The 17,378-nt window shown below is 43.1% G+C and overlaps 1 protein-coding gene across 2 annotated transcripts in view; it reads left to right on the top strand.

Moving 5' to 3' along the window:
* vaspb (vasodilator stimulated phosphoprotein b) overlaps positions 1–17,378 on the top strand; it is a 181,782-nt gene that overhangs the window by 114,884 nt on the left and 49,520 nt on the right. For both annotated transcript variants that reach the window (XM_039768099.1, XM_039768098.1), the window contains exon 3: positions 12,948–13,128. In XM_039768099.1, the coding sequence (XP_039624033.1) occupies positions 12,948–13,128 (181 nt within the window). The remainder of the gene's footprint in view (positions 1–12,947; positions 13,129–17,378) is intronic.

Genomic DNA, 17,378 nt, shown 5'->3' with positions numbered 1-17,378 from the left:
TTCGGGTTACTCTCTTCCTGCTTAACAAGAGAAAGTGTGATCACACCTCCCACCGAGCTGAGGACTTCACAGCAGCGCGATTGCTCGATGTTGATGCCGGCCGCAAAGAGCCTGCTTTGCCAGTCAGCACAAAGCGCACCGAGTGTCTGCTGACAGCGTTCACTTCTGGCAGGCTGCTGCTGATGGCGGCGAGTGTCAGCAAGTTGGCTTCTCTGCCAGCCCGCCTCCCAGATTTTTCAAATGTGCGGTGGCTGCCAGGTCGTTAGCCGAATTTCATGACGCGGCACTATGAAGTCACACACGTGTCTGTGACCTCCAAGTGGTGCCCTTCAGGGATGGCGCTCACAGACACCCTTTGTGAAGCTCTTTCTTTTTTGTTTTCTTTAAGTGACCCTACAGTAAAGGACACTGAATATAAAGTCATGTGACTTCACCCCCTGCTCGCTTTGCTTGACCACAGCCCCGCCTGCGCTACATGCCAACAACTTCGCATCTCTGCCTGCTGGTGTTGTGAAGAAGGGGGCTGAACGCACCCCAAGGAGATGCAGACGCTCCGCTGACACCCCCTCACACACAGTTGTTTTTTAACCTCCTCTTTGCTCGATCAGCTGCTGCTGCTGTGCCACGTGATCTGCATCTCACGCAGCGCACTTCTGTCATATCACCTATGTCCATATATTCAATCTCTTTTTGCTTTTACCTTTTCGCCAATATCGCATGTGAATTTTGATTCCGTGTTTGGACTTGCATCGTGACAACGCAACGTATAACTGCCCGTGAGTGAATATCGTTTCTTTCTTTCTACAAGAAATGTTTCTGACATAACCATGCAGGACTTTTCCAAATCTCTTTGCATAAGCTCTTATCATCTTGCGGGACGTGAAAATGTCTTTGAGACAATCAGTCTCGTCTCCTTCCAAGATTTTCTTTTTTATAATAGAGAGATACACGTCGTCGTCTTCTTTCGGCTGCTCCCATTAGGGGTCACCACAGCGGATCATCTTTTTCCATATCTTCCTGTCCTCCCCATCTTGCTCTGTCGCTCCCATCACCTGCATGTCCTCTCTCACCACATCCATAAACCTTCACTTAGGCCGTCCTCTTTTCCTCTTCCCTGGCAGCTCTATCCTTAGCATCCTCCTCCCAATATTCCCAGCATCTCTCCTCTGCACATGTCCAAACCAACGCAATCTCACCTCTCTGACTTTGTCTTCCAACCGTCCAACTTGAGTTGACCCTCTGATGTCCTCATTTCTAATCCTGTCCATCCTCCTCACACCCAATGCAAATCTTAGCATCTTTAACATCGTTCCTCCCCCACACTATGCGACTCTTCAATTTCACCCGGGGGAGTAAATGCTAACATTACTCAAGTTATTGTCTGCTTTTTTATTTTTTTTCATTTTTCATTTTTATTACTATTTAATTTAATATTTTTTTTTGTATCAGTATACTGCTGCTGGATTATGTGAATTTCCCCTTGGGATTAATAAAGTATCTATCTATCTATCTATCTCTGCCACCTCCAGCTCGGTCTCCTGCTTTCTGGTCAGTGCCACCATCTCCAACCTATATAACACAGCTGGTCTCACTACCATCCTGTAGACCTTCCCTTTCACTCTGATATCCGTCTGCCACAAATCACTCCTGACACTCTTCTCCACCCATTCCACCCTGCCTGCACTCTCTTCTTCACTTCTCTTCCACACTCTGTTACTCTGTACTGTTGATCCCAAGTATTTAAACTCATCCACCTTCACCAACTCTACTCCCTCATCCTCACCATTCCACTGACCTCCCTCTCATTCACGCACATGTATTCTGTCTTGGTGGTCCTACTGACCTTCATTCCTCTCCTCTCTAGAGCAGATCTCCACCTCTCCAGGGTCTCCTCAAACTGCTCCCTACTCTCGCTACAGATCACAATGTCATCAGCAAACACCATAGTCCACGGGGACTCCTGTCTAATCTCGTCTGTCAACCTGTCCACTATTTCCCTTTCTTTTAATTGACTTTGACCGCTGAATTGATTCTTTTTTCCTTAAACGGCACCTAAACATAAATTTGATCTGAAGTGAGCCAACAGATGACCGACTAAGTTGGGGCCTCAAACTTCGACCAACTTCACTTCATTCAGTTTCTTAACTTGAAGCCAATTCTCGTTGCTGATTAAACCCATTATTTATTTAATGCCATGGCGCTCGTTCATTCTACCATGGCAGACATTTCCAAAACTGTGGATTTTCTTTTTGAAAAGCGCTGTCAAAATGTTTTGTGGACCTGAGCAGATTGACATTACCGAGGCCTTCACCTTTATTTTTAGTTATTGTGTGATGGACGCAAGTTGTTGTTTGTGTTGGTTCATTTTGTGTCTTAATGTTGTTTAGTTGCTAATTAAGGAAAAAAATGAATTATTAAGGGGCCTGAGTCTTAAGTTGTGAGAGAGAGGTTAGGAGCACACGCTGATACAGCGCACTGCCACACCCTCCACATGACAAACCAACTCAGGATCACAGATTAGGACCCGAGTGCAGTCATGCAATGGGTGACTTAATAAAGTTACAACTAAATACTGTAAGAAGGTAGTAAAAATATATTTCTATTACAGAATTTGAAAATGAACTAAATGCGGGACATTGGGTATCCCTGAAAGGTCAGTACAGGAGAGGGGACAAAATTATCAAATATGGCACATGTCCCGAATATAACGGACGTCTGGCAACCCTTCCCTACCTACACTACCACTCACCAAGTCACAGCATACCTGTACATAGATTAGCGTGGGGCCGCCGGGCAACTGCCCAGTGTGCCCATGCGTTAAGACAGCCCTGATCAAAGGCTGGTGGGCAGTATTTCAAAATACCTACAAGCAGCTATTTCTGCTAAAGGCGGCAGTACCAGTTTCTGAGGCCCAAGGGTGTACTTACTTTTTTCCCCTTGTACACCATTACATCTCATGATATTTTTGTTGAATAAATGCTTGGAAAAGGCAAATTTTTCTTTATCTGTAGGCACAGTTTGCTGTTTTTCTTTTCAAGTAAGTTATGGAAGTCCAGCAAAAGGCAGCTCAGGCCCCTTCTTCAGGCAGTTTGTAATCATTAATAATTGATTCCATCTTGCCTGAATACTGGAGCTGAGTTGCCCCGAAAGCTTGCATATTGTAATCTTTTTAGATAGCAAATAAAAGGTGTAATTTTGCTGGACTTCCATAATCACTAACACAGTACAAACACCCTACTACTATGTTCAAACATGTTGAAAAAGTTGACAAATCCACAGAGTGCACTTACTTCTTTACTGTAGACAAAACATCAAACAACCAGTTATAAATTAGGGCAGCACGATACTAATGTGGCGTAATTGCGTTGTGAGTGTGCACTGTAATCCTAAGCAGCAGCACTCGACGGATGGCACGTTTCGATGGGACACCAGATCCACCCTGCGGTTCCTGAGTTTGACACCACTGATTTAGAGCAAAGTACTAAACCCGTAAGTCATAAAATGAAACACTTTCAAATTGATTAACATCAAGGGTGGCACAGTGGGTAGTGCTGCCGCCTCGCAGTTATGAGACCCGGGTTCGCTTCCCGGGTCCTCCCTGCACAGACTTTACATGTTCTCCCCGTGTCTGCGTCGGTTTCCTCCCACAGTCCAAAGACATGCAGTTTAGGTGCATTGGCGATCCTAAATTGTCCCTGGTGTGTGTTTGTGTGCCCTGCGGTGGGCTGGCACCCTGCCTGGGGTTTGTTTCATGCCCTGTGCTGGCTGGGATTGGCTCCAGCAGACCCCCGTGACCCTGTAGTTAGGATATAGCAGGTTGGATAATGAATGGATTAACATCAATAAAACCAGCAATATTAGGCATAACCTTCATCCTCCAGCGTCTTCATCATTGTCACCTTTTTGCCTATTCCACTAAGCTATGACAAATGTGTTTCAGATAAAGAAGCTGGAAGTCTCAAAGTCACCAGAGAGTGGCATGAGAGGTCACCAGAGAGTGACACAATGTGTTGATTCGCACCTACAAGTAAAACTGCAGACTAACGACCATGTAACCCTCCAGTACAAAGGAGTGCAGCTTGCTGATGAACCGTTTAGGAGGTCACTGTAGATCGAGCCACATTTGTAAGGTAGACTGCACCTAACATTTTGCCTTAAAAGAAAAAACAAAAGTTTTGATACAAATGAAATGTGCAAAGCATAAGCATCTTTTAGCATCAGCAGAAATGCGGTTAGATGTGCTGATTAGTTCTTTGATGTTGGTTTTCAGCACGTCGGCCCTCTCATCTGTTTCATGCTTATTCAAAGAGACCCTTTTAACTTTGGGCTGCTTGAACAGAAGCAGAGGGACCGGATGGCTTTTAAAAGAACATCTCCACCAGATACTGTGATGGTTTAGCCGTTCGCTAACTGAAAGAAGTCCCCAGGCTTGTCACTTAAGCATTTTAGTTCGGTCCTGCCGAGAAGCATCCTAACTCCTACTGCTAAGTCACAAGTGACGGCATGTTACTGTAACATAGATGGTGGCATCTGCTTACTGCAAAAATGTGCAGCGTCACACACATGACTGACGGGAGATGGAGACCGGGGGAATGACAACAACTCCAGGTCCCCCAAGAGACCGTCCTGCAGCCATACAGATTGGTATGGTCAATGGCCACCAAAACAGTGCTCCTCATTGAGCTGACCATCCCGATGGAAGGATGGAGTAGAAGCTGCCCATGAGAGGAGGAGGAGGACATAGCAGCGCTAGAAAAGGACCAGGGAAGACGACTAGGCTGATTCCAGGGCTACAGGGGGTGAGTTTGAGGAAAGGTTTAAGGAGAAGAAGATTAAGAGGTGACATGACTGAAGTGTTTAAAATTATGAAGGGAATTAGTCCAGTAGATCGAGTTATTTTAAAAGGAGTTCATCAAAAACACGGGGACATTGTTAGAAATTTACCCTTAACTTTCCAACAAACATTAGGAAGTTTTTCTTTACACAAAGAACGATAGAGACTTGGAATAAGCGACCAAGTAGTGTGGTAGACAGTAAGACGTTAGGGACTTTCAAAACTTGACTTGATGTTTTTTTGGAAGAAATAAATGGATAGGACTTGCGAGCTTTGTGGGGCTGAATGGCCTGTTCTCGTCTAGAGTGTTCTAATGTTTAAACTGTTCCAAGGTGGCTGGCAAATGCAAGGAAGTCAGGTGGAGTAGGATGCCATGGATTCATCAGCATGTCCACGTACCATCTACTCAAAAGCATGGAGGTTACTGGAATTAAGCAACAGAGAGCAGCAATCAGAATCCCGTTTTATTTGTTTATCCTTAATGTAGAAGAATTGAATTTGGTAGCTTTGGAGCTGCTTATTCCATAACATGTCATCCCATACAAATAACGTAAATAAAGTTAAACATCATGCATTATAAACAGAGAGTAGTGCGATTATCATGGAAATGTGGGTGAAAGCGTGTGTTTATAGTGCATTATAAAACACACACTTACAGTTGGGTCCATAAGTATTTGGACAGTGACACAATCTTCATAATTTTGGCTTTGTGTGCCACCCCAGTGGGTTTGAAACAAAGCAATCAAGATGTGATTCAAGTGTAAGTTACAGCTTTAATTTAAGAGGTTTAACAAAATATTGTATCATATGGCAGCCATCTTTATACATGGAACCCCCCTTTTTCAGGGACTCGGAATTTGTACAGACTAACATGATCATTATATTTATGATTATTTTCCAATACTTGCTTGAAAATCAATTACCATCAATGACTACCTGCAGTCTGAACCCCACGGCCGTCTCAAATGGTGGGTTTCTGCCCTACTTTACTGACGCTGTCTTCAGGCGTCTCTTGTTTGTTGGACTTTCTGCCTTCAGTTTTGTCTTCAGCAAGTGAACTGCGTGTCCAGTTGGGTTGAGGTCAGTTGTGTGACTTGGCCATTGACGAATATCCTGCTCTTTGCTTTAAAAGCAGTTGGTTTGCTGTCCCAGTACGTTTTGGCTCATCGTCCATCTGTACTGTGAAGTGTCGTCCTATCAGTTTTGCAGCATTTTTTTGAATCCGAGCAGACAGTATAGCACCCTGAACACTTCAGAATTCATCCTGCTACTTCTACAAGCAGTCATATCATCAATAAACACTGGTGACCGACTCCTTCTGGCTGTCCTACATGCCCATGCCATAACACTGCCTCTGCCATGTTTCACAGATGATGTGGTGTGGTGCAGATCATGAGCCATGAATGGTTTTTTAAAAAATATTTTCTGGCAAAGTCTAATCTGTCCTTCCAATGCTTGAGGTTTACCAGTACCTTGTGGCAAACCTGCTGTCTTTACTTTAATGAAGTCTTCTCTTGATTGTAGACTTTGGCATGGACAGGTCTACCTCCCAGATTGTGTTCTTGGTTTGGCTAAATGTCGTGAAGGGGTCCTTCTTCACCAAGGACAGAATTCAGCAATCATCCAGCACAGTTGCCTTCTGTGGCTGTCCAGATCTTCTGGTGGAGCTCACCAGTTCATTCCTTCTCTTTAAGAAAACTCCAAATGGTTGATTTGACCACTCGTGCTGTTTCTGTCTCTCTGATGGTTTTGTTTTCTCTGCCTAATGATGGCCTCTTTTTACTTGCATGGACACCTCTTTGGACTTCATATTGACAGCTTCCAACTGTAAATTCCACAACTGGAGTCGACTGCAGACCTTCTACCTGCTTAATAGTTAAAGGAATAATGAGGGGCCTGCTCACACCTGGCTATGGAGCAGCAGGTCAGTCAAATGTCCAAATAATGTTAAGCCCCTGAAGATGGGGAGGGACAGTATATAAAAATCACTCCTAAACGGCTCATACAACATTTCTGTTAAACCCTTTGAATTAATGCTGAAGGCCTACACTTCAGTCATGTCATTATTGCTTCATTCAAACCCATTGTGGTGGCGTATGGAGCCAAAATTATGGAAATTGTGCCACTGTCCAAATACTTATGGACCTGACTGTGCATATTCTGAGAACACAGGAGCAAGTGACGAAAACGGGCTAAATTAATAGACATCTAAACAGGTTCTAAACTATTAATTTTAGTTTTAATTGACCTAAAGCGTTTACCAGAGGGGACTTTTTGAAACAAGTGGTGGCCTGGGGGAGCGGAGTCCGTGGTGACCCTTTGGTAACACTAGATACATATGGACCTGCAACACGTGGAAGGGCACAGCCAATTACTCTCTCAGCAGACCTCACAACATTTATTTTTGGAATGGACTGTTGATGAAACAAACAGGAGCTGAAGATTAGAGGCTTTTGGTGGAGCATCACCAGCGAAGACCCTCCGCACCTGTCTATTGCATGCAAGTCCTAAATATGACGCCTTTATTAGACCTGCCATTGCTGTGTTCTGTCATATATTATGAAGCCATGAAATAGGGGAGACCGTGTAGAAAAAGTGTTTGCAAATCCCTTTAAATGAAAGTCTGCAGTGTGCACTTTGATCACAATGTCTGAAAATTGTGGAGCAGTGGGGGAAATCAAGGAAAAATGTGTCTTTGTCCCAAACACTATGGAAGGCACTGTGTTTAGCGTAGTACACGTCATTTCTAACTAAAGGAAGCAGAAAAAATGTTTTCAGGCAGTTGGATCAGGTGCTTTCTTCCAATGTGATAAAGAGAAGTCAGAATGGTCTTGGAAAGCCTGGCGCCATTCTTACAGAGCCGCATCCATACAGAGCATCAGAGAGCAGAACATTCAAATAGCTCACTAAATTAGACCCCCAATCCATACATTGTATTGCTCAGTGGAACGTGTGGGTATAAATGCCTAAGCCACAAATGGCACAAATGTGACATTGACTCTAGTGCCATGGAGAATGTCTCCACGCTCTGCTGAGAAGATGGAAGTGCAATCATCAAAGACCCCACTGAAGAATTACATGCTTCAAATGGCTTCACTTTAGCTGTTTGTAGATATTACGCTGCAATATCAATTAGGAGTAAAATCTTAATTTTAAAGTAAGCTAAGTACACAGGGGACTGAAAAAAAACATTTGTAGACACTTCAACAAAAGGAAAACCTGTATTAAACCTGTAAAAGTCCAGCGGTGTTAAATCAAGAGAGCGTGGAGCGTGAACTCCACTGCACCTCTTTCTTCCAACTATTGTCCAGGCAAACTCTTATCAAGGTACAGTGGAACCTCGGGTCACGACCGTAATTCGTTCCAAAACTCTGATTGCAACCCGATTTGGTTGTGACCCGAAGTTATTTCTCCCATAGGATTGTATGTAAATACAATTAATCCATTCCAGACCGTACAAGCTGTGTGTGTGTGTATATATAATATAGTGTGTGTGTGTATGTAGGTATGTATGTGTGTGTGTGTGTATATATATATATATATATATATATATATATATATATATATATATATATATATATATATATATATATATATATATATATATATATATGTGTATATATATATATATATATATATATATATGTATATATATATATATATATATATATATATATATATATATATATATATGTATATATATATATATATATATATATATATATATATATATATATATATATATATATATATATATATATATATATATATATATATATATGTATATATATGTATATATATATATATATATGTATATATATGTGTATATATATATATATATATATATATATGTGTATATATATGTATATGTATATTTTAAACATTTTTAAGCACAAAAATAGTTAATTCTACCATAGAATGCGCAGCGTAATAGTAAATTAAATATAAAAACATTGAATAACACTGAGAACTTTGAACACAGAAAACTAACATTGCAAGAGTTCACACTACAGCCTTACGAAACGCTCACTGTAGACCCTTTTTTTTTTTTTAAACGAGTTTTAAGCACAGGGAAAAAAATGAACATTTGAAAAATCCTCAATTTATACAAAAACTTACCATTAAACAACCAAGAAAACTAACCTTGCATGAGTCGAGTTCTGGCATGAAGGAAGTGAGCAGGAAGCTGGGTGGAGAGGAGGTTACAGTTTTGAGGTAAAGTCCCTCTGCGCGATGCACGTCTGACCGAGAACAATTTACTGTACAGGGAGAGACTGAACATGTGCGGAAATCAACGGCGCGTACGAACCAGAAGGGACACTGGCTTGTTCGTCACCCGAGTGTGTGGTCGTGAACAGATGCAAAAGTTTGGCGAACTTTTTGGTTGTAACCCAATTTGTACGTGTTCAGAGACGTTCGTGACCCAAGGTTCCACTGTACGCTCTCAAGCCTCGGTGGTGGTGCGCCATCTTGTGGTCTGATTGGACTTTTATTTATGGGGGACCCTAAAGGATGTTGCGTATCGTAGAAAACCAGCTGCACTTCAAGAGGAAATTGAATCAGCATGCACATCAATCTCACTGGACTCTTTGGCCAGCATTGTTCCACGCCGTTCACCATAATTTCAAGCATCTGGTAACCATTTTGAGCAGCTGTTGTAAATGTTGAAGTCAGAAGTGACTTAAAATCATCCCTTGATTTAATATCACACCTTTAATACAGGTTGTTCCTTTGGTGAAGTGTGTGTGCATTTTATTTGGCCCCCTCTGTATATACTTTCTTTTGTTCCGTGTTTGTCCTCCTAATATTTCCACCACAGTTACTGAAGGGGCATGTATAGGTTTAAAGTATAAGCTGCAATTTAAAAAAAAAAACATTCCCAGTTAGCCTGTGCCCCTTGATGGGTGGGTACACAACTGCTGCACATTTCATGTATCAGCGTATCAGCCAGGGTTCCTCCAAATTCAAATTCATGTTTTGTGTGTCTTTTGGTCATTTCTGATTCTTTAATTTATGTTGTTCAAGTACATGATTCTTTATTTTTGGTTTTGTGCTCACGTACAGTGCATCCAGAAAGTATTCACAGCGCATCACTTTTTCCACATTTTGTTATGTTACAGCCATATTCCAAAATGGATTAAATTAATTTTTTTCCTCAGAATTCTACACACAACACCCCATAATGACAATGTGAAAAAAGTTTACTTGAGAAATCATATGTAAATAAGTATTCACAGCCTTTGCCATGAAGCTCCAAATTGAGCTCTGGTGCATCCTGTTTCCCCTGATCATCCTTGAGATGTTTCTGCAGCTTAATTGGAGTCCACCTGTGATAAATTCAGTTGATTGGACATGATTTGGAAAGGCACACACCTGTCTATAGAAGGTCCCACAGTTGACAGTTCATGTCAGAGCACAAACCAAGCATGAAGTCAAAGGAATTGTCTGTAGACCTCCGAGACAGGATTGTCTCGAGGCACAAATCTGGGGAAGGTTACAGAAAAATGTCTGCTGCTTTGAAGGTTCCAATGAGCACAGTGGCTTCCATCTTCCATAAGTGGAAGAAGTTCGAAACCACCAGGACTCTTCCTAGAGCTGGACGGCCATCTAAACTGAGCGATTGGGGGAGAAGGGCCTTAGTCAGGGGGGTGACCAAGAACCCGATGGTCACTCTGTCAGAGCTCCAGAGGTCCTCTGTGGAGAGAGGAGAACGTTCCAGAAGGACAACCACCTCTCTGCAGCAATCTACCAATCAGGCCTGTATGTTTAGAGTGGCCAGACGGAAGCCACTCCTTAGTAAAAGGCACATGGCAGCCCATCTGGAGTTTGCCAAAAGGCACCTGAAGGACTCTCGGACCATGAGAAACAAAATACTCTGGTCTGATGAGACAAAGATTGAACTCTTTGGTGTGAATGCCTGGCGTCACGTTTGGAGGAAACCAGGCACCGCTCATCACCAGGCTAATACCATCCCTTCAGTGAAGCATGGTGGTGGCAGCATCATGCTGTGGGGATGTTTGTCAGCGGCAGGAACTGGGGGACTAGTCAGGATAAAGGGAAAGATGACTGCAGCAATGTACAGAGACATCCTGGATGAAAACCTGCTCCAGAGCGCTCTTGACCTCAGACTGGGGCGACGGTTCATCTTTCAGCAGGACAACGACCCTAAGCACACAGCCAAGATATCAAAGGAGTGGCTTCAGGACAACTCTGTGAATGTCCTTGACTGGCCCAGCCAGAGCCCAGACTTGAATCCGATTGAACATCTCTGGAGAGATCTTAAAATGGCTGTGCACCGACGCTTCCCATCCAACCTGATGGAGCTTGAGAGGTGCTACAAAGAGGAATGGACGAAAACTGGCCAAGGATAGGTGTGCCAAGCTTGTGGCATCATATTCAAAAAGACTTGAGGCTGTAATTGCTGCCAAAGGTGCATCGGCAAAGTATTGAGCAAAGGCTGTGAATACTTATGTACATGGGATTTCTCCTTTTTTTTTTTTTTTAATAAATTTGCAAAAACCTCAAGTAAACTTTTTTCATGTTGTCATTATGGGGTGTTGTGTGTAGAATTCTGAGGAAGAAAATGAATTTAATCCATTTTGGAATAAGGCTGTAACATAACAAAATGTGGAAATAGTGATGTGCTGTGAATACTTTCCGGATGCACTGTATGTAAGCTGCCTTTGTTATGTTTCCTTTCATTTTGTGGGTGGTTCCTCAAGAGGCGGGGCCACCTGCCAATCACAGCCAAGAGATGCCCTCTGTCCTATAAATCTGCAGGGTTTCCCAGAGTTCCTGGCAGTTCATTTTCGAATGTGCTATGCAGTGTGTGTGTTAATGTGTTTTTTTGCTGTGTTTATGTAGACGAATTGGGGGATCTTGGGGGTCATGAGGTCGCTGGAAAGGGGTGTGTGGAGCTTCTGATATCTATGCCAATGGATGAAGGTCCAGGTCTTTAGAGTCCTGCTGCTTCCTGTCTTGCTATATGGCTGTGAGACATGGACGTTATCCAATGACCTGAGATGAAGAATGGACTCCTTCAGTACTGTGTCTCTTCATAGAATCCTTGTGTACCGTTGGTTTGACTTTGTGTTGCTCATGGAGTCCCGAATGAGGCACATTACCTGCATTGTAAGGGAACCTCAGTTACGGCACTACGGCCATGTGTTGCATTTCCCCGAGGGTGATCCGGCTCATGAGATCCTCATTGTTGGGGACCCAAGTGGCTGGACCAGGCCAAGGGGTCACCCACATAACACCTGGCTGTGGTAGATTGAGGGTCATTTCCAGAGGGTGGGACTGGACCGCGTGTCTGCCTGGGGATCCTGGGGAAATGGTATCCTGAGTTGCTTCATCGTGTAGTGGGTGTGGCAACACGCTGTACCAGTGCATGTTCCCCCAGCTTGACTTGACTTGACTTTATAGGTTTACAGGAATTTTGAACCCGTGCTCTGTTCTTTTGACTTTGTATTGGGACTTTGTTTGCTTTGGTCTGCCTTGCTGGAAACTCTTTTCTGCATCTTGAGCTCTTCGGAGCTTTATAGTGAGCCAGACATTTTATATGAAAATGAAAGTTTTATTTATGTATTTTTTAAGATTTGGAGCTAGCCCTTATTAGTAGCTGGGGTTTGATGGTAATATCTCCCTCTAGTGGGAAGTTTTTGGAAGTGCTTTTGGAACTTTTAGGTACCCCGCTGATGTGAGGCACATTAAAAAATGTATTTTATTTGGTGTGTGACAGATTAAACAGGTAAATGCGTGTGTGAATGAAGGTTTAGAGAGCAATATTTCTCATTTTCTTCCCCACCAAATATTTAAAACCTCAGAAAACTCTTTTTAGTGAGTTTTGCATTTCAGAATTGCAAAATGAATTTTGGCGTCCATTTTACAGAACTGTATGCAAACTGAAACTTGTGTATTATCAGTGTCTGCTCATAAGAGCGAGGGAGCCCACCTCTCCATAAAAGCGTATCAGCAACCAATGCAGACCACCAATTTTTTTTTTTTTAGGGAAAACACTGATGTTTCTAAATTGGTTTCTTCTTTCCCCTCTTGTGCTTGTTGTGCTGTACTTACAATGTAACCAAAAACACTTTTTGTGCTTACTTTTTAGGTGGTCATCAACTGCCCCATCATCAAGGGTCTCAAGTACAATCAAGCCACACCAAATTTTCATCAGTGGAGAGATGCTCGACAGGTATGGGGTATTAACTTCTCGAGCAAAGAGGAGGCCGCCACCTTTGCTGGTGGAATGTCACAAGCTCTGGAGATCCTCGCTTCTGCTGGAGATCCAGGTCAGTGTTTTTGGATGGAGGCACAGCCAACCTAAAAAGTTGTTTGCTTTGGATGTAACTCTGGCTCCATGCCTGGTTCCTCCTTTCACGTAGCCCACGCATATGCTTATCAGTTGCTTATCAGTTACAATTGGGCTGCAATCACTTGATGAGAATGACAAAGGGAGCCCTGCTGTGAGCTCTTCACTGCAGTGCTGTGAATTTGGGCAGTGTGAAGGACATTAGTAGAGTTTGCTGTTGGACATAAAAAGGGAAGGAATTTGACAAATGAGAGGAGACCATTCAGTCTATTATGCTGCTTTATTTAGCTAATAGCTATGCCGCTCCAGTTTCTCATCCAGACACTTCTTACAGGTTGTCAAGGTTGGAGTTTCAAGTAAGTGGCTCAATAGTTAGATAGATAAGGAAGAAAGACACTATATGATAGATGGTAAGTCCATATGTTTCGATCATGTTGTACATTTAGCAACTTCTGTTCACCAGATATGCTAGCCCTTTACATCCTTCTTTGTGCATCTTATGTTTGTTCATTGGACATTCTAGCCTTTACATCCATTCTTTTTCATGGTGGTGGTTGTCTTTGTTCATCGGACTTTCCAGCTCTCTTGTGGATGATGTTACACCTGTGCACAGACGGACAGGAAATCTGTGAAATGGGAGGAAACCATTCAGTCCATCAAGGTGGTCTGTTTAGCTAATAGCTAGGTGCGGGTTCTGCTCCATGCACTAATCACTCTTTCAGGGAGCCTCTTGAACCCAACACCATCGATAATGTAACCGGATGAGCTGGACAATGAGGACACCAATGAAGCAAAGAGAAAGGTGCAAAGTGCAGAAGTGCTTTTGTTACAAACAAAATCAGTGTCCAGAACAGTGTTCAGAAGTGTTCAAATAAATAATCCATAAAAAAAGGTAAAATCCAAGGCTAGAAACGAGACTGAAATCCTGCCGCAGAAATTGGGATCATACCGCTCCTTCCCAGTCTCTCCAGCTCACCCAAGGCCTGTGAAGCAGGGGAGACTTCAGCCACCACGGTCCTCACATTACCGACCCCGATCTTGGCTGCCTCTGTCGGCATCTGCCAGCCCGCTCGAGGTCGGTTGTCCTCCCGTCTTCCTTCTCGCACTCGTAGTCCTTCAGATCCCTAGGGCGGACTCGTCCACAATCGTACCCACTCTCCCATTCAGTGGGTGCGATCCGTCCCTTGATCGCTGATCCTTCGCTCCATCCGGAACCCCTGACCATGCTAACCTCTGTCGTTCATGCTGGCTGGGTCGTCCTCTTATTTTCACTGCTCTCGCTCTCTAAACCTTTCTTCCATTTCCTCTTTCCTTTCTGTTCCCCTCCTCTCTGTGCCGGCCCATACTTATAAGGTTCCATAGGCGCAGTGGCTCAATCACGCACTGCAGGATGCCGATTTAAGCAATTGAGAACGATCGCACCTGCATGTGACGTCCAAATTACTCCATCGGCTCCCCACGGAGACTGACCCAGCCAATGGATTATTTAAAATCTGGCCTCTCTTTTGAAGCCGTGGACCCGCTACACCACAGTCCCAATATCTCATCCAGATACTTCTTAATATTGTCACGTTTTCTGCTGCAACTCAGTGACTTGGTTGTTTGGTCCAGATACCGACAACTTTTAATATAAAGATGTGCTTCCTGGCTTCAGTCTGAAATGCTCATCACCTGTCCTCGACTACGTGATTTACCATTAAGATGAATGAATTCTGCTGGATTAACTTTATCACTGCCTTTGAGAATTTTGAAGACCTTAATTAAGTCCCCATGCAGTCTCCTCTGCTCGAGATTAAACGGGTTTAATTATCTGAGTCTCTCACTGTAGGACATGTTCTATAAACTTGGTTGCTGTCCTGTAGTCTTCTCGTTCTGCTCTGTCATCTTTGTAACGTAGTGACCAGAACTACACACAGTTCTCCACTGTTTCATTATATACGCCAGTAATGGTGCACTGCATGATAACGTGCAGTGAATACACTTGACTTATAGTTTTCATCCTCTTTCTCTGTGCGTTTACCATTCGTTTGCTCAGAGGTTGATGCACTTGCTGTTCCTTAGCAGCTCCTCTTTCCTCCACCCTAGCGGTCCACTTCTTCTCTTCTTTCGTCTGCATCTTTTTGCATTAAAACTGATTTAAGTCCGTGTTTGTGCTTAATTTACTTAGTATGTTGTCTTTAATTTTTCACGTAAGCTGGCACTAAAGTCTTCAATCTGTCTCAAGAATGATTTAAGATATGAAGAGGTAGGGGAAGTAGGAATGAGAATGGCGTCCATGTTGTGCATTGTGCTGGCCACTGCCAAGAGTTGATTCTACAATAAAATATAAAAGAGGAATAACCTTGGAGGTCAATCATCACCCTGAAAGTGGATAGTAGAGGTCACGTAGTATATGTGCACCAAATTTCAGGTCAATATTTCAATCGGTTTGCGAGCTACAGGTGATTTAAAATCCTGGACAGACAAACGAACAGCCATCCGTAGAAGAAAAGAATTATATAAGAAGATGGGCACAATCCCCCTCGTTGTACAGTGCATCCAGAAAGTATTCACAGCGCATCACTTTTTCCACATTTTGTTATGTTACAGCCTTATTCCAAAATGGATTAAATTCATTTTTTCCTCAGAATTTTACACACAACACCCCATAATGACAACATGAAAAAAGTTTACTTGAGATTTTTGCTAATTTATTAAAAATAAAACAACTGAGAAATCACATGTACATAAGTATTCACAGCCTTTGCTCAATACTTTGTCGATGAACCTTTGGCAACAATTCCAGCCTCAAGTCTTTTTGAATATGATGCCACAAGCTTGGCACACTTATCCTTGGCCAGTTTCGCCCATTCCTCTTTGTAGCACCTCTCAAGCTCCATCAGGTTGGATGGGAAGCGTCGGTGCACAGCCATTTTAAGATCTCTCCAGAGATGTTCAATCGGATTCAAGTCTGGACTCTGGCTAGGCCAATCAATGATGTTCACAGAGCTGTTCTGAAGCCACTCCTTTGATATCTTGGCTGTGTGCTTAGGGTCGTTGTCCTACTGAAAGATGAACCATCGCCCCAGTCTGAGGTCAAGAGCGCTCTGGAGCAGGTTTTCATCCAGGATGTCTCTGTACATTGCTGCAGTCATCTTTCCCTTTATCCTGACTAGTCTCCCAGTTCCTGCCGCTGAAAAACATCCCCACACCATGATGCTGCCACCACCATGCTTCACTGTAGGGATGGTATTGGCCTGGTGATGAGAGGTGCCTGGTTTCCTTCAAATGTGACACCTGGCATTCACACCAAAGAGTTCAATCTTTGTCTCATCAGACCAGAGAATTTTGTTTCTCATGGTCTGAGAGTCCTTCAGGTGCCTTTTGGCAAACTCCAGGCGGGCTGCCATGTGTCTTTTACTAAGGAGTGGCTTCCATCTGGCCACTCTACCATACAGGCCTGATTGGTGGATTGCTGCAGAGATGGTTGTCCTTCTGGAAGGTTCTTCTCTCTCCACAGAGGACCTCTGGAGCTCTGACAGAGTGACCATCGGGTTCTTGGTCACCTCCCTGACTAAGGCCCTTATCGCTCAGTTTAGATGGCCGGCCAGCTCTAGGAAGAGTCCTGGTGGTTTCGAACTTCTTCCAGTTGCAGATGATGGAGGCCACTGTGCTCACTGGGACCTTCAAAGCAGCAGAAATTTTTCCGTAACCTTCCACAGATTTGTGCCTTGAGACAATCCTGTCTCGGAGGTCTACAGACAATTCCTTTGACTTCATGCTTGGTTTGTGCTCTGACATGAACTGTCAACTGTGGGACCTTCTATAGACAGGTGTGTGCCTTTCCAAATCATGTCCAGTCAACTGAATCTACCACAGGTGAACTCCAATTAAGCTGCAGAAACATCTCAAGGATGATCAGGGGAAACAGGGTGCACCAGAGCTCAATTATGAGCTTCATGGCAAAGGCTGTGAATACTTATGGACATGTGATTTCTCAGTTTTTTTTATTTTTAATAAATTTTCAAAAACCTCAAGTAAACTTTTTTCATGTTGTCATTATGGGATGTTGTGTGTAGAATTCTGAGGAAAAAATAAATTTAATCCATTTTGGAATAAGGCTGTAACATAAAATGTGGAAAAAGTGATGTGCTGTGAATACTTTCTGGATGCACTGTATATTTAACAGTTTATATTCATGGATTGAGCATTTAGTAGTCTGGATGTTGCCATTTTTCTTGGTGTTTTTTG

This window comes from Polypterus senegalus, chromosome 11 (assembly GCF_016835505.1).
Source record: "Polypterus senegalus isolate Bchr_013 chromosome 11, ASM1683550v1, whole genome shotgun sequence".
NCBI classification, from domain to species: Eukaryota; Metazoa; Chordata; class Cladistia; order Polypteriformes; family Polypteridae; genus Polypterus; species Polypterus senegalus.
This window is presented reverse-complemented; position numbering and strand designations above follow the sequence as displayed.